A 26,725-nucleotide genomic window follows, 5' to 3' on the forward strand; every position below is an offset into this window, starting at 1 on the left:
GCAGTGGGGAGCACCCACAGGAAAAGCCCAGGAGAGGGAGAGAGAGGTTCCTACAGCAAGGAGGCAGTGGTTGCGTCAGAAAAGATGCGAGCAAGACCCTTTTCTCCTCGTGTGGTTACTTGGAGCCTCGGAATGTTTGAGTCTCTCCCCCTGTTCCCATCCACCAGTATCTGTGCTGTTACAGGTGCGGGTGCAGCTTATAGGACTGACTGACGTTACCGGACACGCTTGTAACAGAGCCGGGGAGGAACTCAGGTGTCCTGGTGCCCACCCAGGACGTACGCATTCCCCTTTCCAACTGGGCCACACGCAGATTTCCGGTGTCTGGATGACCCCGGGACCAGGTGTAGAGCCTACGTGTCACCCAGAGCAGGTGGAGTGCTCAGGTGTCCCCGTGATGTCTGGGCCAGGAGTAGATCTCAGGTGCCCTGATGATATTCGGTCAAGGACGAGAGCTCCATCATCCCGATGCCACCTGGACCGGGAATACGACTCCTATGTCGTTATGGCCCCTTGGAAACCGATTAGAACTTGGGTGTCCAGCCGCTGCTCCTGGACCTTGAGTAGGCCCGGCGTGTCCCAGTTCCCATCTGGCCGTGCGTGGTTCTCAGGTCCCCGGTGACTCCCAGAAGCAGGTTCTGTGCGGAGCCCGATCTGGCCTCCGGTGCAGCACTGTCGGGATTGGCTGCCCAGCACACTCCCGCCACCCCACACGCACACGCACACACACGCACACGCACACGCTGACGTGCAGACGGGCGGATAACCAGTTCCTTTCCCGGCCCCTTGGCGGCCGTGCCCACCCTCAGGTGTTCCAGAAGGACGGGCACCCCGTGTGCTTCGACACGTCCAGCGAGGACGACTGTAACTGGATGATGCTGGTGCGGCCGGCGGCGGGGCCCGAGCACCAGAACCTGACCGCCTACCAGCACGGCGACGACGTCTACTTCACCACCTCCAGGGACATCCCCCCCGGCGCTGAGCTGCGCGTGTGGTACGCGGCCTTTTACGCCAAGAAGATGGACAAGCCCATGCTGAAGCAGGCCTGCTCCGGCGCCCACGGTACATGCCCCGCCCCGCGTCCGCCTCCCGCCAGGCCTCGCTGTCGGGACCCGGGCCCCTGGCTGCCCACAGGCGCCTTGTGGTCGAGGGGGAGCCGTGCGGGCAGGGTGTGGGGAACAGAGGGGGCTGCTCTTGACCCCACGTGGTTGGGGCTCCTGTTCTGCTTGTCACATGTCTGGGCCCGCCCCTCCAGCCACACACCGGCGGGTGGAACGTTCTCCCTGGGAGATCTGGGCGCTAGGGCACGAGGGGCGGAGATCATCCCCGCCGTCCTGCTAGCTGGGGCGACTGTCTCTGTTTGGGGCAGCGGAACGGAGCACAGAGAGGTTAGGGAACCTGCCTTGAGCCGCACTGTGGCTTGGGGAGGTGGAGTCAGGATTCAGACCCGGATCTGGCTCCGGGGCCGGTGCCGGCCTCCTCGCGGCAGCCTCCTCCTCGGGGTGTGTGCCCGTGTGCGAGTGCGCACCCGCGTGTTCCAGGAAGGACCTAGCGAAGGTCGTGTGTGTGATTTGCCCAAAGTGTGTACCCTGCTGACCCAGGGTACAGGGTGCCACTTCGTGAAGGGGGCCCGTGGAACTTCCGTCCGTCCCGCCCAGTAGTGAGTCCTCGTGGTGCAGCCTGAGACCACGCGAGGCCACCGCCAGTGCGGCACGTTTGGCCTGTGAGCTCAGGGGGTCATAGCCTCACCTGAGCCTCCAAGGGCGGACGCACCTGTTGTTGCCACGGTTACTTGCTGGGGGGGAGAAACAAGCCTCTTTGCTTCTGACCCCCCACAGCACAGGATTCTGACAAAATGGTTTCCTGATCACGAGCCCGTCGTGACACGAAGCAGCTCTGTAGAGTGAGAGTCTTCACATATGTGAGGTTCTGGTCTGTGCTGTGTGGTTGAGGTTTCCCCCCTCCCCCCGGTGGAGCCCTTCTGGCCGTCCCTGTGCCAGCAGCCTGTGAGGAGACGAGTCCGGGCGACTGCCCACACCCGGCACCTCAGACCGTAAGCAGCAGAAATGGGTCGCCTCTCAGCCCTGGAGCCTAAAGTCCAGGAGCAGGTGTTGGCAAGACTGGATCCTTCTAGAGGCTTCTCCCGGCTTCTGGTGCTGCTAGCGGCCCTTGGCGTTCCTCGGCTCGTCGATGCATCACGCTGGTCCCTGCCTGTGTCCTCACATGGACCTCTCTCCCCTGTGCCTCTGTGCTCTCTCTTATAGGGACACCGGTCGCTGGACTTAGGGTCTGCCCTGCTCCAGGGTGACCTCATCTGCCCTTAATTGCGCCTGCAGAGACCCTATCCAAAGCCTGTAGGAGCATGTGAATTTCGGAGGGCCACCCTTCCACCCACCACGGGCTGGGGGTGGTGGAGTGGGAGCCACTGAGGTTGTCCTCGGGGAAAGTCTGTGGGGGCCACTCGGCCAGATGGCCTGCACTCTGGCTCCATGGGCAGTAAAAGGCTTGTCGCCTTCACAGAGATATTTACGGGGTGTTATGTCGACAGTGAAGGCGGCAGGAGGAACTTGGAGACACCCACAGCTTTTCACCCAGCTGCTCCTAAGCCGTCCGCTAGGATTTGCTGGAACCAGGTGCCTGGCCTGGCCCCAGGGAGGACTGAGGTGCCCGGCCGGGCTGGGCTTCGCTTCCGGGCACGGCGTGGCCGGGCCCATCGGTGCTGTGCAAGGTGGCCGGGGTCTTCCCGGTCTGGTTTTCTCGTGTTCAGGTTTCCTTACGGCCCGTGCCCCTGGGCCAGCCAAGCCCACACATCGGGGTTTGTTGTACCAGAGGCTGACCTTGTCAGTCCTGTCCTGCCTGATGTCTCACCCCTCACGAGTCTCCAGGTCAAAGTCAGAGCAAGGTGGCTGCCCTCCTGCCGGAGTTGCAGTGCCGTTTGCTTTTCCCTGCTGGAGAAGTCTCTCATGTGGAGCTGACATTGAGAAGGTGCAGTTGAATGAAATGAGCCCAACCAGACAGCTCCCTCCTCGTTTTGTCCCAGCCGCCCTTCCTGGGGAATCCTGAGTTGACTGTGGTCGTCCTCCGTGCGTTCCTTCTGAGAGCCCGGGACACGGCTGTGATCATGTCAGCATCAGCTGGCGGGCACGGTCCCCCTAAAGGAGTATTTGATTCGGGCAAGCAGATAACCAACTCAGGCACTCGGAAATTCCAGAAATGCCTTTGATGGTTTTTCAGTCTTCGTTTTGGGAGGAATGACAAGCGGGTATTTCCTAGAAATGTCCTGAAAGTTCTTGACCGCTGTTAAGGGGTTGGTTAGTTGGGGTCCTTATTTCTTACACCTGTTGGACGACGACTTCGCTGAGGCAGTGCTGGGAGCTCCCCAGAGGACGCGTAACGTCTGCTGTTGTGCGTGGTGCCTGTGGTCGGTCGGTGACAGGGCCGCCACTCAGGCCTCCCACCAGCCTCTTCCCCAGGAACCCCTCCTGGCACAACGGAGCCTCTAGAACCCTGCTCCGGTGCTGCCCGCCTTGAGTGCCTGGGGCCCCGGGTGGTCTCAGGTGCGAGTTCTGGACGCCTCACCTGGTTGAAGCCATATGTTGGGAGCCCACCACTGCCCGATTCTTAGACTCTAGTGTGGGTGCCGAGACCTGTGGAGAGGGGCCTGGAATGTACAGGAAGCTGGGCCTCTGTGTGATTCTGATTGGCCAGGTCCGACAGGTAGGGAGAGGGCTGAACCTCTCCTCCCACCACAGAGGCTTCTGGTCTGCACACCCTTGAGACCACTGCAGTGCAGGGGAGGGAAGGGGCCTTTTGTGGCCATCACTGTACCTTGGGGCCAGTGGCAGTGGGCCCACGCAAGGTGAATGGGCCTGAGGGACCATGGTATCTTCTAGAAGAATCGTGCTGGGGGCCAGGGCACGAGGAGCTGTCTGCCCAGAAGTTATTCAGAATCTTTCTCCGTGAGCATCAGAACTGCTAAGACTCACCAGTTTCATTCTGTCTCTTTCAGATTTGCTTCAAAATGTATCTGTTGTAGAAATCAGCCAATTTTGTAGACGGCACAGCCGTGGTCCAAACACAGCAAAGTCGGAGGAGCAGACACACTCCTTTTAAAAAACAAACAAACCAACTTTTACTATTTTTTCTTCCTGGTAGTAAATTTTCTTTTCTCATTTTTTCTTTTCTTTTCTTTTCTTTTTTTTTAATGTTTATTTATTTTTGAGACAGAGAGAGACAGAGCATGAGCAGGGGAGGGGCAGACAGAGAGGGAGACACAGAATCCGAAGCAGGCTCCAGGCTCTGAGCTGTCAGCACAGAGCCCGACACGGGGCTCGAACTCACGAACCGTGAGATCATGACATGAGCCGAAGTCCGACGCTTCACTGACTGAGCCACTCAGGCGGCCCCTTTTCTCATTTTTTCTTGAGCTCGCAGTATGGTTGATTTCTTTTCTGTGCACCAACTGGGCCTGGGGACCGTTGACGGAGGCCCGGGAAGCATGTGGGTGTAAATGGGTGGGCGCGAGGGGCTCACGTCGACTCTCGTCACCGGATGTTGTCAGCAGATTTTTCAAAACTGCTCTTGTAATGAACAAGGTCGAGTATAAACACACTTAATCACATTTGGGGAACTTTCAAGTCACCATTTTAATGACCCTGGCATTTTTGCTGGCATCTTATGGTACGTGAGAAAAATCAGCACGGCTCACGTATGGTTTACCTACATTCAAACAGCAGTTTTCGGTGCGCAGCTCAGAGTTTCGACAGAGGCGTGCAGTTGTGTGAGCCGTGCCACCGTTGAGATAGAGAGCATCCTTATCACCCCTGCGGCTCTGCGCTGGGGCCCTGGCCACCAGCAGGATGACCCTGCCCCTGCCCCTGCCTCTGTCCGTGTCTTCTCATCAGAAAGGCACTGCGTTCTCACACAGGCGAGGTCCTACTGTGCGTGGTGTTCTGTCGCTTGCTTTTGTTTCCCTGTGGGCTTGTAACTCACCAGGCCTTCTTCTTCTTTTTTTAAATGTTTGTTCATTTTGGGGAGGACACAAGTAGGGGAGGGGCAGAGAGGGGGGGCGGAGGATCCAAAGCGGGCTCCGCGCCCACAGGCTTGTGGCAGTGAGTCCCCAACGCGGGCATTGAACTCATGAACCGCGAGTGAGATCAGGACCTGAGCTGAAGCTGGACGCTCAACAAACTGAGCCACCCAGGAGCCCCCTGTCTTCTCTTTTTAATGTTTATTTTGAGAGAGAGAGAGAGCGGGAGAGGGGCAGAAAGAGGGAGAGAGAGGATCTGAAGCAGGCTCTGCGCTGACAGCAGTGAGCCTGACACGGGCTCGAACTCACGAACCACAAGATCATGACCTGAGCCAAAGTCAGACGCCTAACTGACTGAGCCACCCAGACGCCCCTTGTCTTTTTTTAAAAATGTTTATTTATTTTGAGAGAGAGAGAGAGAGTGCAGGGGAGGGACCGAGAGAGAGAGAGAGAGAGAGAGAGAGAGAGAGAGAATCCCACGCAAGCTCTATGCCCAGCACAGAGCTGGACGCAGGGCTTGAACCCATTAACCGAGAGAGCATGACCTGAGCCGAGATCAAGAGTGGGACACCTAACAGACCGAGGCCCCAGGCGCCCCCCGCCCAGCCCCTCTCAAGCGTTTTCTCTATCGCTCATCTGTGGCATATTCGTGGTATTTGTGGCTGTGAGGTGTCACTGTTGCCTCGATGCTTCTTTTTTGTTGGATATTTAAGTAACGGGCAATCAAGAGCTGCCTTCTGATTGTTGGCTGATTTTTGTTCTTAAAAATTGTGATCTTTTAGGGAGAGTTTTTGGAAATCGAGTTCTTCCCCAGACGAGGGGACAGCGGCCGTGACTCGTTCTCCTAGTTAGTCCTGTTGACTATCAGCCAGGCATGTTCTCGTGTCAGGTTCATTTGAATCCCCATCACGGGGGTGGGGACCGTCCCACTGGGGATGGCGGCTCACTGGGACCAGAAGAAAAGGCCTCGACTCTGGGTGCCCTTCCAGCTGACCCCTCGGTGTCCCTTCCTGAAGCCACCACATACCCGCGTGTCCTTCGCCTCCGTAGAGCCACGTGTGTTTGGGAGGGTGAGCAAGGAGCAGGAATTCAGCTCTGGCGCCCGTTCATTCGCGGTCTCCTCCTGCCCGTCTTCACTCGGGGGACTCACAGGCAAGAGGGAGAACAGAGGGGGCTGGCTGGCCCATCCCCACCCTGCTGCCCCAGCATCCGCCCTGGGGAGCTCGGGCCGTTTCAGTGCAACATTTTCCCTCCTTGTTACTTTAGGAGGACACACAGCATATACACCAGCGGTTGTAGCAGTGGCCTGCTGCGGTCTTTCGCTTTCGTTTTTCTTTGGAAGCTTGTTGCACGTTTTTGCTACGGAAGGAGGCGTGCGTTGTCCTGGGGCCGAATGCACGTGCAATGGCAGCTCTGGGTGATTTGGCCGAGTGGCGCTGGTGGCGAGGGCTCGTGGCCCCAGACCAGCCCTGGCGGCTGCCCGATGGCACCACGAACGGAGGCTCGCTTAGAGCATCCCCTTCTTTGAGGTCCCACGGGAGCGTCAGTAATGTTTTTAAAAGGAGGCCCCAGTTCCCCTCTTCACAGGGAGGGCCTCCCCTGTGCCGTGAACCGTCCCCAGATTTCTTTGGTGTGTGAGGAAGAGGGACCACGGGGGCTGCTCAGTGGCCACCTGCCCTGGGTAGTAGCCGTTGAAATTCTAGTGCAAAGTAAACAAAACTAAACACTCGAATCCACGGGGGCAGTAGCCACACGTGGCCGGCACCCCAAACACGCCGTGATTTTAGAGCCCTGGTGTCATCACAGAAAGTTGTGTTGGCCGACCTCCAGCGGGAGGTGCAGGCCGGGGCCACAGTGACGGCCTGTTTCGGGCTCTGCCGTCTCTCGTGGGAGCCAGAAAGAGGTTGAGGAGTTCCGTTTAATCTGCAGGGTGCGTTTTTTTTTTTTTTTTCCTCGGTCTTGTAAGGGATGCGTGTGGTCCCACCGGTCTGGCTTCTCGGAGGAGGTCCCGCGTCTGTGACCCGTGACGGATCCCTCGTCGGGCCGCTCCGGCCCCCCCTCTCTGTGCTCGGTTTCCTCCCCCGTGAAATGGGCACCCCCGTGGGGACTGAAGGCGTCCACGCACGCAGGGCTCCGGGAATGGCAGCTGGAACGCCGAGCCGTGGTGGAGGGGGGTGTGCGGACAGGCCCGTCCCCTGCGGCCCTGGGCCCTGGGGGCGCGAGCTGCTGTGGGTCACCCTTGCCCCTGCTCTCTCGAAGCTGCAGGCAGCCCCGGAGGCGGCGCCACGGTGGAGCGGGAGCCCAGCCAGTGGGCGTGCAAGGTGTGTTCTTCCACCTTCCTGGAGCTGCAGCTCCTGAACGGTAAGCCCGGCGCGCGCGCCCCGGGGTGGGGCGACCACTGTGCTGGCACGTCCACGCCGTCCCTGTGCACACGTGGCGACGCGCGGCCGGCGGATGTGAGCGGCCGCGTGGACCCCAGCCGCGTCCCCAGAGCCACACGCGTCAGCCCCCCAGGCCCTCCTCGTGGGGCCTCCTCCGCACCTGCTGTGACACGTAGCCTCGTCCTCCCCGCTGCGCGCCTGGGGTCACTTGGGGTCTCTGTGTCATCCAGGCTTTCCAAGTGTCCCCAGCCAGGTGGGCTCATGGCCGCCTAGTTCCGCCGTGTGGCCCAGGTGCCAGGCCCTTCCTGTAGCACGCGTCACGTTACTTGCCGTATTTGCTTTTTAATTTTCTTTCCCTCCCACGACCCAGCTCCTTGGGGGCACTCCCCCGGCACAAGTGGCCCTAAATACGGCACAGGGAAGTGACGACCGTTTTGCGCCGAAGGCCTGTGCTGAGCCCGTTGAGATCACAGCAGGGGGATTCGCCCCTGGCCCAGCCGTGGGCCCAGGCACCCTCGGCCCCTGGGCCGTCCGCCCCCTTGTGCCTGGTGGGCCGCCCCTCCCCCTCCCTGCTGTTGCCCCGCCGGCCGGCCGGCCGGAGCCGTGCTTACCTCCGTGGTTAGACCCTGTCTGTTCTTGAGCTCCGTAGCCACCCCTGCCTGCCTGTTCCCTGTGGTTTCGTCGTTCTCTCTTCTTGGAAGGTCTCGGGGGGCTTTCCTCAGTTGAGAGGAGAGCAAAAGGGTTTTTAAAGACCATTTAGTTTGTCACGCGCGGAATTATTTCCCTTCAGATGCCGCGTTTTTGAGTAATTGTATCACGAATTCACCATATAAGTTAAATAACGTAAGTGAGTGTAAGGAGGAAAGGGAACAGCCCTGCCTGGAATGTCACCGTCCAGAGGCAGCCACGTTACCATGTCGGTGCACCCTTGCACAGCACCTGCTTGCACGGGCGTGTGCTCACATGCCTGTGTGTGCGTGGGCGCGTGCTGAACTGGCCCTCTTTTTACCACCTAATTTGCTTTTTAAGTAGTAGTCATGTTTGCCGCAGTGACAATGCTTTTTTTTGCGAGAGCAGTGGAAATAGTTAATTTGCCTATAAGAGGACACACGGTCAGCAAATGAAGTTAAAACCAGACAGACAGAACGGGGGGGGGGGGGGGGGGGGGGGGGGGGCGGGGGGGAGGAAGTGGGCACACCGCCGGCTGCCTCAGCGTCCGCGTGCATGTGCTCCCCTCTCCCGCAGAGCATCTGCTGGGTCACCTGGAACAAGCCAAAAGCCTTCCCCCAGCCGGCCAGCACGAAGCCGCTCCTGAGAAGGAAGCAGACGTGCCCCGGGGGGAGCCTCCTGCAGTGCCCAAGAGTGTCAGTGCCACCAAAGAGCAGAAGAAAAAGCCTCGAAGAGGGAGAAAACCCAAAGCATCAAAACCTGAGCAACCACTAGACATTATAGAAGGCAAGGAGCCAGCAGGTAAGGGCTGGGCCTAGGAAGGGGAGCCAGCAGGCGGGGGTGGCCCTGGGAGGGGGAGCCAGCAGGCGGGGGTGGCCCTGGGAGGGGGAGCCAGCAGGCGGGGGTGGCCCTGGGAGGGGGAGCCAGCAGGCGGGGGTGGCCCTGGGAGGGGGAGCCAGCAGGCGGGGGTGGCCCTGGGAGGGGGAACCAGCAGGTGGGAAAACTTAGGATACACAAGGCACACAGAGGGGATCCTGGCCTTTCCCTTTCCCTCTAAATCAGTTCTTATAGAGCACAATTCCTGTATAAACATGGTTACCACTGCAAAGCGTGCAGGTTGTGAATGTTGACAAGGGGCCCGCCTGTGTCACGAGTGCCCCGTCAGGACAGAGAACCTTACCATCTCCCAGACTTTCTTCCTTGTCTGCGTGACTTAGCCTTGTCCGTCCTGGGATTTCACATGAATCCCTCTTTCTTTGCCCAGCGTCTTACATGCGGCGTTTGGAGTGAGACCCACCCACGCTGGGTTTCTGGCGTGGGTTCACTGTGTGAAAGCCCGGCTGTCCACTCCCCTGTCGCCTGGGCCTGAGGCCTGCTCCCGTTCTCTGTGATGGTATCCCCGGTTGAGTTTGGAGAGACTCTGACCTACTCTCTGGGGTGCGCAGGGCCTGTGCCCCCTCGGTCCTCTCATGACCTCTGCCAGCACGGCCTGGTGCCAGCAGACCCTTGGGGGGTCTCACACGTAAGGACGAGCTGTGACGCTGGGGCTGGGTCCCCTCGCTGCCTTCGTGCTGACCGCTGAGAGCTTTCCTTTGCTGTCTGGTAGAGCCCTGGTTTTCTTTCCTGAGAGCCAGAATGAAAAAGAATTCAGGGAGCAGCCTTCACCCAATACGGGCTCACCGTCTTCTGTAGCCAGCTCTCGGTCCGTGTTCTCTTCGGAACTGAGAGATGGGCAGGTGGCTTCGACTTCCCCTGCGCAGTGTCTCTGTCTCTCCCTAAACAGGTGGAGAAGACGAGAGGGGAGCTGAGAGCTCTAATTGGTTCTTTCCCTCATTATTAGTTGCATTAGGAAGACGTGTAGCAGGTAAAGTGGCAGAAGCCACTGTGTTACCTTCCCGGCGTTCATTGTCCGGAGGTTCGGGCCAGGACACCTGTTACCATAATCATTTGGCCTTTGACCCTTGTAGAACACGATGATCCGCTTTTGAACATACTCAGGGTGGCCGGTCTGGTTTTAAAAGTCAATGTTTCCGAATCTCCGTTAGCACTAAGTAAGTTGAAAGATCCCGTTACGTATCACGATGTTTTTGTTTGGGGACTGAGATCGCAGCCTAACTGCTCTGCTTTTAGAAAAGATCACAAATTATAACTTCAGTTTCGAGCTGAGAGTAACGTTTTGCTCTTTTGAAACCGGTAGCTACGTGGATCCCGCCACGTTGCTAGTCTTCTTTCCTTTCTTCCTCCCGCGTGCGTCTCGCAACGCGTGTCTACGACGTGGGCCTGGCTGCGGTCCGCTCGGGTGCGTTGTCTGGTTTGGCCATGTCCCGTCCCCGGCCCCGGCGATGACACGGCTGTCGCGTCCCCTTCACGCAGAGCAAGTGGCAGAGATCGTCACCGAGGTCCCTCCGGATGAGCCAGCGACGGCGGCACCGGATGAGCGGATCATGGAGCTGGTTCTGGGGAAGCTGGCCACAACCACCGGTGACGCCACTTCAGTGCCAAAGTGAGTCCTGCTGAGGTTCCCGGGGCGGCCGTGAGGACGGCAGGTGCCCCCGGGCGGGGAGGCGCCCCTCCTGGGGGAAAGAAGCGGGTGTCCTTGGGGAGCGGCAGGATCCTTCCAGAACTCGGGAGCGTGATGCCACGTCCGCTGTGAAGACAGTTAAAAGCGGTTGTGTGCGTGTGTGGTGAGCTGTACGTCACGGACGGTTGACCATCTGAACCTCTCCTGGGTGCACAGTTCGGTGCCATTAAGTGCATCCGCGCTCTGTGCAGCCTCCAGCCGCGTCCGTCTCTGGAACTTTCCATCCTCCCGGACTGAAACTCTGTCCTCATGGAATGCTAACTCCCCATGTCCCTCTCCCCCCACCCGGCACCCCCTCCCGTCCCTGTCTCCGTGAAGACGGACGTACCTTGTGTGAGGTCCCGGCCTGGGCGCTGGCATGCGATGCCGGCCCTTTTGTGACGGGCCCGTGGCGCTCCGCATGCCGTGCTCGAGGCTCATCCAGCAGGTGTCAGATTGTCCTTCCATCTCGAGGCTGGCATCCCATCCCATAGGTAGATTCCTCCATCAGTGGGCACCTGGGCTCCTCCCACTGTTCGGCTGTTGGGAACAGTGCTGCTGTCACAGAAGTTTCTGTACATGTAACACCTTGTTGTCCCTTCCCTTTCCCTTTTTTTTCATGAACAAGGAAAATATTTTGTATTCTAGTTGTCATTCCTGGATAAATCTTTCCTCTGACGTGGAATAAGCTGATGCTGATTTCTTTTCGGGCTTTTTTGGAGTGCCTCTTAACGTTCTCATGATGTGCCTGGCCCCGTTTGATCCCGGAGCCCGTGCAGACCGGGGCCGGCGTGCTGTCGGAAACGGGGTCACCTGTTCGTTAACCTACCCTGTCTGACTGCCCAGAGGACTTCTGTGGCTTGCCATCAGAAAGACGTTTAAAAGGGAGAAGAAATTTTTAAAAAACAGGGTCAGAGAAAGTACAAAACAGAGCAGAGGCCAGGCCAGGCGAGAGAAACGGGGATCTTCCCGGGGCATCATCTGAGAGCTTCCTGGTGGCCAGAGTGAAAATGCAGTCAGGAGCGTGGCCATCCTGGACGATCAAGCTGTGTCTCCCGTGCAGATTCCCCTGACGCCGGGGTGGTGCCCAAGTGCCTTCCCTCCTTCCTCGCGGCGAGCTAGGAAGGTTTGGAAGAGCCCTTCCCGAGATGGCGGTGACCTCGCGCTTCCTCCCCAACGACGCAGCGTGCCCCCTGTCTCACCAGGTGTCTGTCTGACCTGGCAGGTTCCCGCATCATCCGAGCGCCGCCATCACCCTCAAGAGGAGTCTCATTCTGTCGAGCCGGCACGGCATCCGCAGGAAGCTCGTCAGGCAGCTGGGGGAGCACAGGCGGGTGTACCAGTGCAGCGTCTGCAGCAAGATCTTCCAGAACAGCAGCAACCTGAGCAGGCACGTGCGCTCGCACGGTGAGTCCCCGCGGGACGCCCGCCTCGGGGCGGGGACCGGGCTGCCCCGGCCGGGGGAGAGGTGGCCGTGGACCCGGTTGGGGGGGGGAGGGGCGGGCGGGCGCAGCCCGGTAATGCCCGGAGTCGTGAAGTAGCGTTTCGTCGGTTGGCTCCTAGGTGACAAGCTGTTTAAATGTGAGGAATGTGCCAAGTTGTTCAGCCGCAAGGAGAGTCTGAAGCAGCACGTCTCCTACAAGCACAGCAGGAACGAGGTGCGTGGGGCCCGGGCTCTCGTGCTGGTTGTGGGGGCGCAGCGGGCGATCGGCAGGACGGGCTGCTGGGAAGGGAGACGGGGTCCCCGGGAGGGGGAGGAGGGGCGGCGGGGTGCGGGGGCGGGAGGAGCGGGGAGGGGGCCCCTGGGCTGGCGTTCGCCCTGCGGTACCCGAACGGGGATTCTTCCAGGGCAGTTGGACGGTGAGGATAAGAGCTTGCTCGTGTTCCTAAATCTTGTAGGAGAGTAGTGGGCAATGACACAGACCAGGACAGGAATGGGGACCAGGAGGGTGACGTACACCAGGGCGGTGACGTAGAGCAGGCTTACGACAGACACAGGACGGCAAAGTAGACCAGGGCGGGGACGGAGACCTTACCCACCGGGACGTCGCGAGAGGCAGGTCGGGGGCGCGTCCTTAGGTGGAGCTGCCCCCTGCCCCTGCCCCTCAACAGCGCTCCCCTGTCGCCAGGTGGACAGTGAGTACAGGTACCGCTGCGGCACCTGCGAGAAGACGTTCCGCATCGAGAGCGCCCTCGAGTTCCACAACTGCAGGACAGGTGAGCGGGCGCCCCCTCGTGGCGCTTCTCACCGGCCGGACGGAAGCCGGGCGCTTCGGAACCAGCCGGTGTACTTGCGGCCCCTCCCTCCGTTCGCGTCCCCTCGAAGCGGTCCTTACTGATTCTGAAGGAGCCGCGGGTGGAAACGGCCTCTTGGCCTCCGGGCGAGGCTGTGCCTGCCCCCTCTCCCACCCCCACCCCCAGGCTGTCCTGAGAAAGGTGGGCGGTGGGCCGAGAGGCGCTGGGTGCTCCTGGACCGCTTGAGACATTCCTGGAGGCGTGGGGGGGGGTGGGGGCGACAGCGTCAGGACGGGGGCTCCGCCTCACTGGCTGGAAGGCCCTCCCTCCGCTGGCCACCCTCCGGTACCCGCCGAGCCTGCCGGCTTCTGGGACCGTGGTGCCGCCGTGCATTGACCGGTTCTGCTCCGAGCCCGTTCTGTCCGCGGGTCCTGAAAGCGCAGGACTCACTCGCTCGTGTGTGTCGCACGCTTGCCCGGGCCTTGAGCCGGGGGGGGGGGCCTCTGCGGGCCTGGGCGGCCCCTGCGGGCCTGGGCGCGCGTCTCAAGCCCTGGCTGAGCTCAGGCTCCCACCAGAAGGGAGTAGACAGAGCACTGGGTGGGTGACAGTGGGGGTGACAGACAGCGGGGCATCCCAGCACAGCCGAGAAGGGGTGCCCAGCAGCAGGCGGCTCAGACACCTGCTACCTTGGCCTTTGGTTCCGAACCCCTTTCCTGTTGGCCCCTCCGTGCACCCCTTGTACCTGTGTGCTGGTTCTCACGTCCCGTCTCAGACCCTTTAAGCAGCTTTAGGTAAACCTCCACCGCCTGTCCTGCGGGGCAGCTCCTGCTCCCAGGCATCTGCTGGGTCCCGTCCTATGCTCGAGCCTGGAGCCCTGGCTTGTTTGTCCACGGCGCCCCGTGTGGCCACCTGCTCCTGTGACGGGGCTTTTCCGAGGGCACGCGAGTCTCGTTTTTCCTGAGCTCCACCTGCTCCGCACCGTCCACGGCATGAACTGGTGGCCCCAGAAGCTTCCAGACACACGTGCATTCTGAGCTGTGCACCCCAGGAGTGCCCTCAAATCTGGGTGCCCCCCCCCCCAGCTTTTTCGACGGATGCAGTGCCTGTCAGGAGCCTAAGCTGCGTTCCTGGCCAGAGTCAGGATGGCGCCCCATGTGGCCACCTGTGGCTCTGCAGGAATGCGGAGCGATGTCCCCATGCCCTCCGGTGTCTGGTGGGGTAGCCTCAAGACGGGGACAAGTTGGCCTCTTTTTATCTGACAAATGAAACAAAGTAATAAAAGGAGTCAGAACAGCTATCAGTACATGTCAAATAAAGGGCCTGTTAAACCAGGCGTTTTTTTCTTTTCGTTATGTGAACTAACCGCAGCAGTGAATTAAGGTGCATCTTCTCTCTAATCTCCAAAGTTAGAAGTTTCCGATGGAAACCAAAGAATAACAGGGCACCTGGGTGGCTCAGTCGGTTAAGCGTCCCACTTCGGCTCAGGTCATGATCTCGCGGTTCGTGGGTTCGAGCCCTGCGTCGGGGGCCTGGAGCCTGCTTCGGATTCTGTGTCTCCCTCTCTCTCTGCCCCTCCCCTGCTTGCTCGCTTGCTCTGTCTCTCTCAAAAATAAACATTAAAAAAATTGTAAAAAAGAAAACAAAGAACAACTTGGAGACTAGCTCATTTGTGTCATAGGTCATTTGCATACCGTCTACTTTTCTCCATCATTCAAGTTAGGAAAATGTGTCTTCCATAGACCGTTAAACCAAGGAGTTCTACGAATGGGGAGAAGCTTATGGACGTGTAGACTTAGAGAACAGTGTGGGTTCACATCCAAGCGCCTCACCCCGTGCAGCGCAGCTGTCCCAGAAACCCACCATCCCATGTCCCGGTGCATCAGGTCCCAAGTGGCAGGCATTTGCTCTTAGTTGCTGCATTTTGTTGAAACATAAATGCAGACTTGGTGGCAGAAAGTGGCCGTTGGGACCAGGCGCCCATCTGGACTCCTGCACTGGTGACCTGTGTGTGCCCCGGCAGGAAAAGCCACCTGCACTGTGGCAGCCTGGTCCCGGTCAGCTGAGCCGTCGAGAACAGTTAGGAGTGCAGGCACCGGGTGGCACTTGTGACAGAGAAAGCTGACCCCCGGGGACAGTGCTGCGCCTTCTGCGGCTCCCAGGACTCGGGCCACCTGCCTGGGAGGGAGGCTCAGCTGTGCTGCTTAGTCCCAGCCCAGAAGTGGTGTGGGGGTGGGGTAGGGAGTGGGGGGGGGTGCCTGCTAAAGAGGCATCTAGAACAAGACAGGCCTGCAAGCGGTGGCGGAAATCGGGCATTTGTGTGGGGGGGAGGGTGGGAAGGTGGCAGAGAAGGGCAGGTGACGGGTGGGCTGCAGAGGAGCAGGTGGGGGCTCAGCCTTGGGGCGGGAAGGATGCAGGTTGGGGGTTGGGACTGCAGTTGGGGTGGGTGGAGGGTGAGGGCCAAGCCAGTGGTGGTTCAGCCCTCTCTACTGCAGAATCACACCCGGATGACCAGAGGCAGGTGGTTGGGGAGGGGAGGGGGCCTGTGGGTGTGGTGGCGGTGACAGAGAGGAGCTGGTGTCTGTCTTCCCCTGCGAGGAGCAGCTGGTTCAGCCCTGGGCTCCCGCAGCGCAGACGATGGCTTTTCGTGGCCGTGTGGCCCTCGTGCGCCTCTGCCTGTCACCGGGGCCTCCTTGCCATTCTCACGGCCGGGATGCCGATCCTGCAGTCGGTGTCATTTACCTAAAAGTTGCCGTGTGTCTGCTTGCTCTCTGGACAGATGACAAGACGTTCCAATGTGAGATGTGTTTCAGATTCTTCTCCACCAACAGTAACCTCTCCAAGCACAAGAAGAAGCACGGGGACAAGAAGTTTGCTTGTGAGGTCTGCAACAAAATGTTCTACCGCAAGGACGTCATGCTCGACCACCAGCGGAGGCACCTGGAAGGTGAGCCTGCCCGCCCTGGGTGTGAGCTCCTGGGATGGGGTGGGGCGGGCGCCTCCCCTGCGCGGTTTGGCTCCGCCCACCGTCGAGTCCTCATCCCCAGGCACAGAGAGGTACCTCGGGGCCTTAACAGTGCTGTGTGTCCGTGGGAACTCTTGGAAACATCCTAAATGTTCTGCGGTGGGGAAAGAGTCTAAAAAAAAAAAAAAAAGAACTGGGTTTTTTTGTTTTTAATTACTTATTTTTGAGAGAGAGAGAGAGAGACAGAGCATGAGCAGGGGAGGGGCACAGAGAGAGAGAGAGACACAGAATCGGAAGCAGGCTCCAGGCTCCGAGCTGTCAGCACAGAGCCCGACACAGGGCTCGAACTCACGAACCATGAGATCATGACCTGAGCCAAAGTCGGATGCTTAACGGACCGAGCCACCCAGGCGCCCCAAAAAACTGATTCTTTATAGGATTGAATACTCTGCACCTAATAAAGCATTTACTGCTTTCACTATGACAGTGAGGAAAAAACAGCATATGAAACTGTGTATGGGGTGTGCTTCCAGTCTTGTGCACGGAGCAAAATGTTCTGAGCAGATGCTGCTGGCTGGGGCCATAGTAGTTTCTCCCTCATTCCTCATCCTCCCTGCGGGCCCCAGATGGCCCAGACCGTTTGTAGCAGGGGAGCCGGGGGGACTGCTCCTATGTGGTGGGTTCACGGGAAGCCAGGTACAAGAGGAAGACGGATGGCAGGGGGGGTCAGTTCCAGGGTGGGACGGGGAGTGAGAGACGATGGAAGTGAGAAGTGGGGTTGCCGCACAGGGCAGGCTCAGAGCCGCACAGACAGGATCCCCGAGTGGGAAGGCGCAGACAGCAGTCGCGGGGACGCACCCGGGCTGCGGGTGACGCCCAGACTTGGTGTCAGAGCCGGCTCAGGCAGATCCTCTTTAATTTTTTTTTTTTAATGTTTATTTGTTTTTGAGACAGAGAGAGAGCATGAACAGGGGAGGGTCAGAGAGAGGGGGAGACACAGAATCCTAGGCAGGCTCCAGGCTCTGAGCTGTCAACACAGAGCCCGACTCGGGACTCGAACTCACAAACTGTAAGATCATGACCTGAGCCGAAGTCCGACGCTCAACCGACTGAGCCACCCAGGCGCCCCAGACAGACCCTCTTTAAATTGGCTTTCTAGTTGTGATAATCCTGGCTTTTCCTCTAGAAGCCCCTTGTCTCTTGCTGACCAGCCCTCAGTAAGTGACACTGACCAGAGCACCTTTATAAGAAAGTCTGAAAAGAATTGCGGATGAGGTACAGGCTTGCCGAAAAAGAAAGCGGAGTCTCATGGAACTGTTCCGCACAAAGATGTGCGTACTCCCGTCATTATGCCTCTTCGAAATAAGACGAGGCACATTCTGTGTAATTTTCGCACTCCACTTTTTGACCTGGCTGTCGTTCCTGTGGCTTCAGGAGATCTCCTTCCCTCTGGGACCCGTGGGTGGTGCCCTTGGGCCTCTCCAGCCAAATCCGGTGCCCACTTAGTGAGTGGATGGCCCTGGGCAAGCCACTGGGCCTCAGTTTCCTCACCTGTGCAGCAGGGATAGGCTTCCTGCCCGACCCTGTAGGCTGGTGGGTGGCTGAGGCAGACCCTCCCGGTAAAGCCCGTCACCGTCAACGCCGCCCTCAGCGTTCCCTGACAGACAGGTGCCCGGGCTTGATTCTACTGCATTTTACAACCGATGCACCAGTCAGATCATTTTCCGCAGGAACGAACTAACGCATTCACGGTTTTTCCTTTTCCGTTGGCTCATCGTCCAAACCACTGCTTCAGATCTGATGCGTTTTATGCCACTGGGAGCCTTCTGGAGAATGACGTATTCATGTCCAGCTTGCTGGGTGTTCTTAAGTCCACCTCTGCACTCACACCATGGGATGCGGGAAGGTTCCAGAAGGGGTCAGCTTTGTAGAAAGAAACGATGAGAGCGAACTTCTGTCTTTGACTCAAAGATTACCTGTTTCGTGCAAACTTCTAAAAAGCTGTGGTGATCCCAGTTGTGAACAGTTACGTCTTAAAACCCCAAGGGGCTTATCGTCATTAGGCGTTCTCTCCCTGATCAACCGATGTAACTTGCAAGGATGAATATTGGTGTCTTTTTAAGAAACAATGTCACGCCTAAGGATGCGACCTCTGCCTTGAGCCTTTGAATGGAGGGAAAGCCCCTTCTTTGATGTCAGCACCGGCTCGCCCTTCCACACTTTAGAACTCCAAACCCACGCGGCCCTTGTGTTTGCCAACGCTTCAGATGCACGAACCGCGTCCCTGGTTCCCATGGGCACACGCAGCCGTTCCTTCCCTGGAGCCGGGAGGAGCCGTGGTTAGCGCGGCCGCGTCCTGTGCTGGGCGCCACTCACGCGCTCGCTGGTGCCGCTGACCCTGCCCCCACCGCCCAGGCGGCCACACTGGCCTAGTGGCAGGTGCCCGGCACGCACGCGCCGTGTGTACTCACTCTCCTGCTTGGGTGGGCGGGCATTGCAGGAGTGCGGCGGGTGAAGAGGGAGGACCTGGACGCCGGCGGCGAGAACCTGGTCCGCTACAAGAAGGAGCCCTCGGGATGCCCCGTGTGTGGCAAGGTGAGGCTCAGATATTTCTAACACTGGCTTCTTTGCTGCTTCCGACGACTTCTTGTTTTCACCCCGTCTGCCTTGACCCGCTGCCCCTGCCCCTCCCCAGGAGCCTATCTTCCCCTCCTGTTGAGTCAGCTTCCCACCCAGCACCCCGGGTGTGGTCACGGGGTGGCTGGCCCCGGGTCACCATGAAAATAGTAGCCTCCTGTTCCTTGTGAATCGCTTCCCTTCACTCACCTCTCGTGTTCTCCTCCTGGAGTGGGTGGGGTCAGACGGGCTCAGGACACCTGCGCTCTGGGTTTACGTGGCCCCCAGGACTGGCCGTCCAGACGGAGACTCTCAGGCCAGCGGGGCCCCGCAGGTGGCTTCTGCTGCTGGTTTGTCCCCTGAGCTACGTGACGGAGGCCGCGGGGCCCCCGCAACCCAGCCCGGCCCCAGCGGCCGAGGAGAGGGCAGCGCCTGTGTCTCCACCCCCATCACAGCTGGAAACAGCCGTGGACGTGGGCAACGGACGTGACTTGTGCTGACACCCGGTGCACAGAGGACGGAATTCTTCTCTGATGCCAAGTTTCAGAAAATTGCGGCTCTTTCTGTGTTTACTGGCTTCTTCCCAGGCCCCATCCTAGCGATGTAGTTTAGTGAGCGAGTAAAGTTGAGCAGAATCCCGCTGGTAGTGGAGACCAGAAGACGGTTAGGTCTCCGGGGTAATGTGGGCTCGTACTTAGACGACCATTCGCTCCTGTCCGCTCGTGGGAAGGGTACCGGGGACACGTAGCGCGTCCTCGTGCCTGGTGCGGCTGGTCAGGCCCCGCTCCTCCGCCCGTAGGTGTTCTCCTGCAGAAGCAACATGAACAAGCACCTGCTGACCCACGGCGACAAGAAGTACACCTGCGAGATCTGCGGCCGCAAGTTCTTCCGTGTGGACGTGCTCAGGGACCACATCCACGTCCACTTCAAGGTGCCAGCACCGCCCTCTCTCGGGTGGCTCACGTGGACGCGTGGCGGGCCCTCGTGGTCAGCTTGGCCCCACTGCCTCTCTTCAGCTGGGCGTCTGTGACCCTCTGCTGCATCCATCCGGAGCCCTGTCCGCAGGGCTCACAAGCAGTCCCTCCGTTCTAGGTGTTTCCCAGGGAGGGGGTGGGGGGGCAGCGAGGACAGGGCAGGGCTCACAGGCAGTCCCTCCGTTCTAGGTGTTTCCCAGGGAGGGGGTGGGGGGGCAGCGAGGAGGGGGCAGGGCTCACAGGCAGTCCCTCCGTTCTAGGTGTTTCCCAGGGAGGGGGTGTGGGGGGCAGTGAGGAGGGGGCAGGGCTCACAGGCAGTCCCTCCGTTCTAGGTGTTTCCCAGGGAGGGGGTGGGGGGGCAGCGAGGACGGGGCAGGGCTCACAGGCAGTCCCTCCGTTCTAGGTGTTTCCCAGGGAGCGGGGGGGGGGGGGGGGCAGCGAGGACGGGGTCGTCTTTAAGGGCAGAAGTGCCGACCCAGGAGGCAAATGAGGAAATGGTAGGTGGTGCTCAGGTCCGGTGAGGACGGTGAGCCCTCGCCGGGCTCTTGGAGCCGTCTGTCCACCTGCCTGCAGCACAGGACCTGTTTCCTGGCAGTCCCGGCCTCGGGCACGGGTTGGGGTTTCACTGAGAAGGTGTGAGTCAAAGGCGGGGGGGCGAGCATGAGTGTGAGGGGATCCCCAGGGCAGGTGCTGGGCCAAGTGGACTGAGCTGGGGTGCGAGGACGGACCCAAGAGTGTCCGGGAGCTTTAGTCGGAGGGGTGAGGGGCACTTAGGCTTCACTGGGACCTGGGATGCTAGTCTGCCGCCTCCTCAGCGTCCACTTCTCTCCTGCCATGAAAACATGGCTTCCTGAGGAGTCAGTCAGGCCCAGCGCAGGTGACGGGCCCGGCCCGGGTGCGCGCCTGTGGCTGCGTGGCTCTGGTCAGGTGCTTCCCGCACAGCTCCTTCAGACGGTGTTGCTGTGTGTGTGTTAATGGAAAAGCGGGAATTGAACTTGAGTAAGAAATAGAGCCTGGGCCCCCGTGAAAACCTCCTAGACGCGACAGCGAACTTTCCAAAGGAAGCCTGTCCACCCTTCCCAGAATCCTAAGTTTTGCTGAAAAACGAAAGCTGGCCAGTGCTGCGCGCCCCTGGCGGCCTCTGGCAGGAAATGGGCCGCGCCCGGGAGCATGGAGCCCAGGTCCGCCGCAGCCTTGGGGCGAGCAGCTAAGACAGGGAGCCGACCCCCATGCAGGCACCCCACGCCTGGCCGCCAGCTCGCTGCGCACTGAGCGGGGGTGTGCGCGGGCCCGAGGGAGCCACAGGGGACGCGGCAGGCAGCCCCGGGGGGGACCCACTGCCTTCTCCACGTGGGCTGGCCCGGCACTGCTGGGGGGCGAGGGACCCGTCAGCGCTTCTGTGCCCGTGCGGGAAGCCGGACCTCGCGACTGCGTTTTCCAGGACATTGCGCTGATGGACGACCACCAGAGGGAGGAGTTTATCGGCAAGATCGGCATCTCCTCGGAGGAGAACGATGACAATTCGGATGCCAGCGCGGACTCCGAGCCTCACAAGTACAGCTGCAAGCGGTGCCAGGTACTCGCCACGGGCCTTCGTGCCCAGGCTGGCGGGAAGGAGGCAATCCCGGCAGAGAGATGGTGGGGCCGCTCGCGGACGGTGGGTGTGGCTCTCCCTCTCCACACGGACCGCCGTTTCAGAGCCGTCTCGCGGCTGGTGTGCGTGCGGCCGCGCGGGGACCCGGGTTGGGGTGGGGAACCCATCTCTGGAGGCCGTGCCGCGGCTGGTGATCCGCTCGCGGCGTGCGCGGTGGTCCCCGCGTTAGGCTTCGCTGCTCCGCGGAGACGCAGTTCGCTCCCTACCTAGTATGGGTTCCCGTGCGGCTGTGCCTGCGTCAGGCACCCGGCCATGCGGCCGTCCGGGAGGTGGGGTGGGTGGGGAGCGGGAGAGGGTGCAGGGGCAGGCCGGTCTGCAGCGGGGGGGCAGCTGGCGCCCGCCTCCCCCGCTGCCCCCCGCTCTGCAGTTTCCTGGCGCCGGCCCCGCCCTTGGGAGTCCCCTCCGTCCGGCCCGGGCGGCGGGCCGTCACCGGGGCCTCGGCGCCCAGCGGTGCCATCGTCAGCTGGAGGGCGGGAGGCCGTGCGCGGGCGTGAACGGTGCACCTGTCGGCAGCTCACCTTCGGCCGCGGGAAGGAGTACCTGAAGCACATCATGGACGTGCACAAGGAGAAGGGCTACGGCTGCAGCATCTGCAACCGCCGCTTCGCCCTGAAGGCCACCTACCACGCCCACATGGTCATCCACCGGGAGAACCTGCCGGACCCCAACGTGCAGAAGTGAGGCCTCCTGGGGCTGGGCTTCCAGGGCCTGGCACGATGCCAGAGGGGGCGCGTTCCCTGCGGGCAGGCAGGTGCTCGGCGGGCGGGTCTGTCCCCCTGGGAGCCCGGTGGCCGGGTCTTGAGGGAAGCACGCTCACCTCCTTTATCCCGCACGTGGGGGGGGCCCGCCTCCCTCGCCCTCCTGGCCCCGCAGCGCAAGCCGACCGCACCCGCAGACTGATAGTGTCGTTCTCGGCCTGCCTACCGAACCGCCGGCAGCCCCGTTTCCCCACCGTGATTAGGTTCCCTGGATGCCGTAGCCGTGGTCCGTGCCGTGTGCGGGGGCGAGCCAGCGGCCGCCCTGTGTGGAGGCCGCCGTAGCCAGCTTGGGCTGCGCTAACGGGGCGGCTGGGCAGCCTGCGCGGTGGGAACGTGCGATGTCAGGCCTGGAGCCGGGAGGTCGGAGTTCAGGGGTCGGCGGGGCTGCTTCCCCTGGAGGCCGGGGCTTCCGGCTCGGCTCCTATCCGCGGCCCTGGCCGTGTGCTCACGCGGTCCTCCCCCATGCACGTCTGTGTCCCAGTTCCTCCTTCCGGCGAGGACATCAGTCATACTGGAGTGGGGCCACCCTGGTGACCTGATGTTTCACTCCTCTGTGAAGACCCTGTTTCCAAATGCTGTCACCTTTTGAAGGCCCGGAGTCAGGACTCCAGCCTGTGGACTTTGAGGGGCGCACGGTTCAGCCCGTATTGGAGGCTGCAGTGTTCGTGTCCGGCGGCCTCCACGTAGCCTCTTTTCTGCGACCCCTGCGTGAGGAAGGGGCTCGGGGCAAGCACTCTGCTGTTGCCCCCGCCCTGAGGCTCGCGTCTCCTCGCAGGTACATCCACCCGTGCGAGATCTGCGGGCGCATCTTCAACAGCATCGGGAACTTGGAGCGGCACAAGCTCATCCACACAGGTAGTGCGCTGCCGCGGGACTGGGACCGGGACGGACCCGGGGTGTCGTGGCGCCCCGCTTGGAGGGCCTGTCCCCACGCTCCCTGCTCTGGCAGTCTCGCCGCCCCCCCCCCCCCCCCCCCCCCCGCCTCCGCGCGCTCTCTCTCTGGCCTCTCCTGTCCCTGCGTCCTCGCCACCGCTTCCGTCCCCAGCGCGGGCCCCTGCCCTGTGGCCCCGGCGGCTCCTGGGGCCCCTCTCGCGGCCGAGGAGCCGGAGCGGAGGTTCCGTGGAGGCCGTGAGCTGTGTCGCGCCGCGCTTCTCCGTCGCCGCCTTCGTGGCGGGGGACGCGGCTGGGCGGGTCCACGGGTGCTGAAGCGCTGGTGCGCTTGTCGTGCAGGGGTGAAGAGCCACGCCTGCGAGCAGTGCGGGAAGTCCTTCGCGCGGAAGGACATGCTGAAGGAGCACATGCGCGTGCACGACAACATCCGCGAGTACCTGTGCGCCGAGTGCGGGAAAGGTACGCGGGCGCCGGGCGGGGGGGCGCGGCGTCACCGGGCCGGGCGGGGTGAGGGCGCCGGGACACAGGCAGCGCAGGGCGTCCGCGATGGACTCGAGGCACAAGTGAGCCACCTGAAAAGAGGGGCGAGCGAGCAGCCAGGGGCTGAGAAGCCGGAAGACCCGCCGTGCGCTCCTCGCGTGCGGCCAAGTGCGTGGCCCCTCCCTGCGGCTGAGCCGAACCTTCCACGTGGGACGGGTTGGCTGTGACCAGTGAGCCTGGGTCCCTGGCTTTCGGGTGAAATTACTGGAATAATAAACCTATTAGCAAAAGATCTCCCTTCTGTAAGTAAAATGGGGCGGGGGGTAGGTCATCCCAGGACATGGCAAATTTTTAACCCGTTTCTATTCCAAAACACAAGAGTCTCTGGGGCCGCGGTGAAGGCGCTGTCTGCAGTGGACAGCGTCACCTCGGCCCCGTTCAGACCCGGGCACATCAGGCTCTTGGCTTTGCCTTTAGCTCTTTTAAGCATTTTGTATTCTATAAAGGTTTTTTTTTCCTTTTTTGGGTTCTTATTTATTCATTATTTATTTTGTTTACTTGGTTTGAGAAAGCGAGCGAGCGAGCATGAGCAGGGGAGGGGCAGAGAAAGAGGGAGGGGAGAGCGCCCCAGCCGGACGCTGGCTGTCAGCACAGAGCCCGATGTAGGGGCTGGAACCCACAAACTGTGAAATCATGATCTGAGCCCAAATCAAAAGGCAGTCATGTAACTGACCCACCCGCGTGCCCCTCCTTTATTTGTTTTTTAAGTTAAACAGAAAAGTAGGAAGAAAACACAGATGTCTCATAATTCCCCTCACCGGATAACCTGTTAAGCACACTGGAAATAAGATTACGTGTAAAAGCTTAGAAAGAACGAACTTCAGAGAAAGCAAGACGTGATCATTTCCCCTTCTGCCTGCGCCCTCCCCCTCATCTGTCTCCCTGGAGGTGACAAGTTCTTGTTTGTCCTCCAAAGTCACCTTGTGCAAGGGCAGCATGCAGCCTCCTTCATTGGAAAAGCAAGGCAGGCACCTAGTTTTCCTTTTCTGACGGTAACACAAACTGGCACACGAGGTAAAGGTGTTGCTTCTGCCTCGGACCCATTACGCTCTTCAAGAGAACCTCTGTCTCTGTTTCGTAGGAACATTCTAGAAGTTTCTGTGCCCGTCTTAGTGATGCTGTCGCTCTCCCAGCCCTTCCCCCACTTACTGCCACCTGTGCCCTGGCTGGAGGGGACAGTGTGGAGCAGGAGAGAGACGGGGAGGGTCAGAGGTGTAGCTGCTAGAGTGGTTCTGTCTAGGGGGCAGGGAGAAGCCACGCCTGGGTCCCCTGGAGGGCCTGGTGGGGAGGGACAGGTGCCCAGGGACGGCAGTGAGGTCAGAGCCACATCTTGCCATGTGTCATATATACTCATATTAGAAGTGTGTTTAACGCTTAGTTTTGTGATTTCTTCTTGAATTCTGAGTACTTTTGCGAGGCCGCGGTGGGAGGTCGGAATGGCGGCGGGGGCAGGGGGGAGAGCTTTGTCGTGACTCTCCTTCTGTGCCTATGACACGCAGTTACTTTGTGACTTAGGATCTGTTCATTTTAGCTGCGGTGGGGGGGGGGGGGGGCAAGCCAGGAGGGACTGGTTCTCTTCCGTTCATCTCGGTGGTGGCGCCCTCAAGGGTCAGAGCCAAGGTGCCGTTGTGCCTGTCACAGCCTGGGGAGCGGCCAGCACTGGCGAAGGGAAGGAGGCAGTAGACTTCGGGTGGCGGGGGGGTTGTGTAAATTGCTACACAGGGTGGGCCGTTGGACACTGTTAGCTGCTGCTAGAAAAGTTTCTTGTTAACGAATAGCACAAAGATCTGTTTGCAGCATAAAGACGAGCTTCTGCTGCAGCACTGTTGTGACCGAGAACAGCTTGAGACGCTGAGGGACTGTTTACATTGGCCTCAGGGCTTTTGCACTCACTGTTCCCTCCACCGGGAATGCTGTTCCCCCATGCAGCTCCCGGCCCCTCCCCCACTTCCTCCAGATCACTTTTTCAGCTGCCTCCTCTGAGAGGATCCCCCCCGACATCCCACGTGATGAGCTGGCACCCGGGCCCCTTCTGTTCCCTCTCCCCCTGTCCCCGCTTTATCCTGCTTTTCTTCGTCCCTTCCCACGTGGCCCTCTCCCTGTGTGGCCGGGGCGTGGCTTGGCTCACTGCTCAGTCTGGCGCCTGCAGTGGAGCTGGTCCCGTGGCAGGTGCCGGCGTGGCAGGCATATTAACGGGCTGTGAGTCGTGTTCACAGCTGAAAGCAACGTGATGGTGGGTTTGCACTGGCCGCGCTGCGTGGGGCGGGTTCACATGGCGCCGACAGAAGTGACCGCACGGCAGAGGGTCTGTTCCGCGTGGCCAGAATGGGTTCAGCGGTGTCCCGGGGGCCGGGGTGACCTGGCAGGGCTGCTGGGCCGCGTCCTCGGGGCTAACCTCTTGTCGCCTGGAGCTTTTCACTATGAGCGCGTGTGATGGTTTCGACTGAGAAACTAAAACCCGCTTATTAAGGGAAAAACGCTCTTCCGAAGTCAGTGCTAGGCTCACACGTTTGCGCTTCCTGGAGCCTTAGAAGCCTTTTCTGGCGGACCGGCACTTGGGAGACTCCTGCTCCCTCTGCTGGCTCAGACAGGCCGGTTCTCGTGGCTTCTCACAGCTCAGCCGGGCCCGGGTTCATGCAGGTCTGGTGTGGAGGCAGGCCCGTGTTTGTGCAGGCCCAGCCCGGCCAGGCTGGGTTCGTGCACGCGTAGGGTTTGTGGAGGCCTGGGTTCAGCCGGGCCTGGGGTCCAGTAGCAGCCGGAGCTGGCTGAGCCTCCCCTCCCCATTCGCCAGGACGGGGTTTCCCAGGTAACCCGGCGGGGACCGTGGCCAGACGCGGCCGTTGTTTCACTACCGTTACCGAGGGCAGTACCAGCGGTGGTCGGACTCTGCCCCACCCCGTAGTCCCTCCAGTTCCTGTTCTGTGTGGCGGTGACAGCCGTGGCCTGTCCAGGGCCCCTTGACCGATTAGGTCTGCAGCCAGCAGGACTGGACGCATCGGCCTTGCGCTTGTGAGCCCCCACCCACCTGCTCTGCAGTGGTTTTTGCCCACAGCTTCTGTGGCCCCGGCCTTTCCGTTCAGACTGTCCACTGAACCAAGACCCCCACTTCTGATGCACACCCTGTGCTGGAAACCCCCCCCCCCCCACTGATTCACACCCTGTGCCAGGAACCCCACCCCCCACTGATTCACACCGTGTACTAGGACCCCCACCTGCTGCTGGTTCACACCCTATTCCAGGACCCCCCCACCACTCACTCACACCCTCTACCAGGGTCGTCCCTTTTCGACGCCCAAGTTAGGTCGTACTTTATCTCACCTCCTTTAGCCAAGATTGACTTCGTTACACTTAATTAAAGGTAGACTGAAAGTCCGTGCGTATACCACACAGTTCTAATGTCCAGAAAACTGAATTCTAATCTCGGTTAACATTAGCGTTCTCAAGACCAACAGGAAC

General features: G+C 60.4%; 1 protein-coding gene across 7 annotated transcripts in view; it reads left to right on the forward strand.

The window, feature by feature from the left end:
• The window catches only part of PRDM15 (PR/SET domain 15), a 67,882-nt gene that overhangs the window by 25,297 nt on the left and 15,860 nt on the right, over positions 1–26,725 (forward strand). For 5 of the 7 annotated variants that reach the window (XM_053220523.1, XM_053220526.1, XM_053220527.1 and 2 more), the window contains exons 5-18: positions 810–1,062; positions 7,289–7,390; positions 8,656–8,880; positions 10,453–10,582; positions 11,865–12,046; positions 12,203–12,297; positions 12,769–12,856; positions 15,651–15,818; positions 18,337–18,431; positions 19,252–19,383; positions 20,868–21,002; positions 21,594–21,757; positions 22,614–22,693; positions 23,069–23,188. In XM_053220523.1, the coding sequence (XP_053076498.1) occupies positions 810–1,062; positions 7,289–7,390; positions 8,656–8,880; positions 10,453–10,582; positions 11,865–12,046; positions 12,203–12,297; positions 12,769–12,856; positions 15,651–15,818; positions 18,337–18,431; positions 19,252–19,383; positions 20,868–21,002; positions 21,594–21,757; positions 22,614–22,693; positions 23,069–23,188 (1,969 nt within the window). The remainder of the gene's footprint in view (positions 1–809; positions 1,063–7,288; positions 7,391–8,655; positions 8,881–10,452; positions 10,583–11,864; positions 12,047–12,202; positions 12,298–12,768; positions 12,857–15,650; positions 15,819–18,336; positions 18,432–19,251; positions 19,384–20,867; positions 21,003–21,593; positions 21,758–22,613; positions 22,694–23,068; positions 23,189–26,725) is intronic. The other 2 variants (XM_053220524.1, XM_053220525.1) reach the window with 2 other exon arrangements.

The sequence above is a fragment of the Acinonyx jubatus genome, chromosome C2 (genome assembly GCF_027475565.1).
Source record: "Acinonyx jubatus isolate Ajub_Pintada_27869175 chromosome C2, VMU_Ajub_asm_v1.0, whole genome shotgun sequence".
In the NCBI taxonomy this organism is placed as follows: domain Eukaryota; kingdom Metazoa; phylum Chordata; class Mammalia; order Carnivora; family Felidae; genus Acinonyx; species Acinonyx jubatus.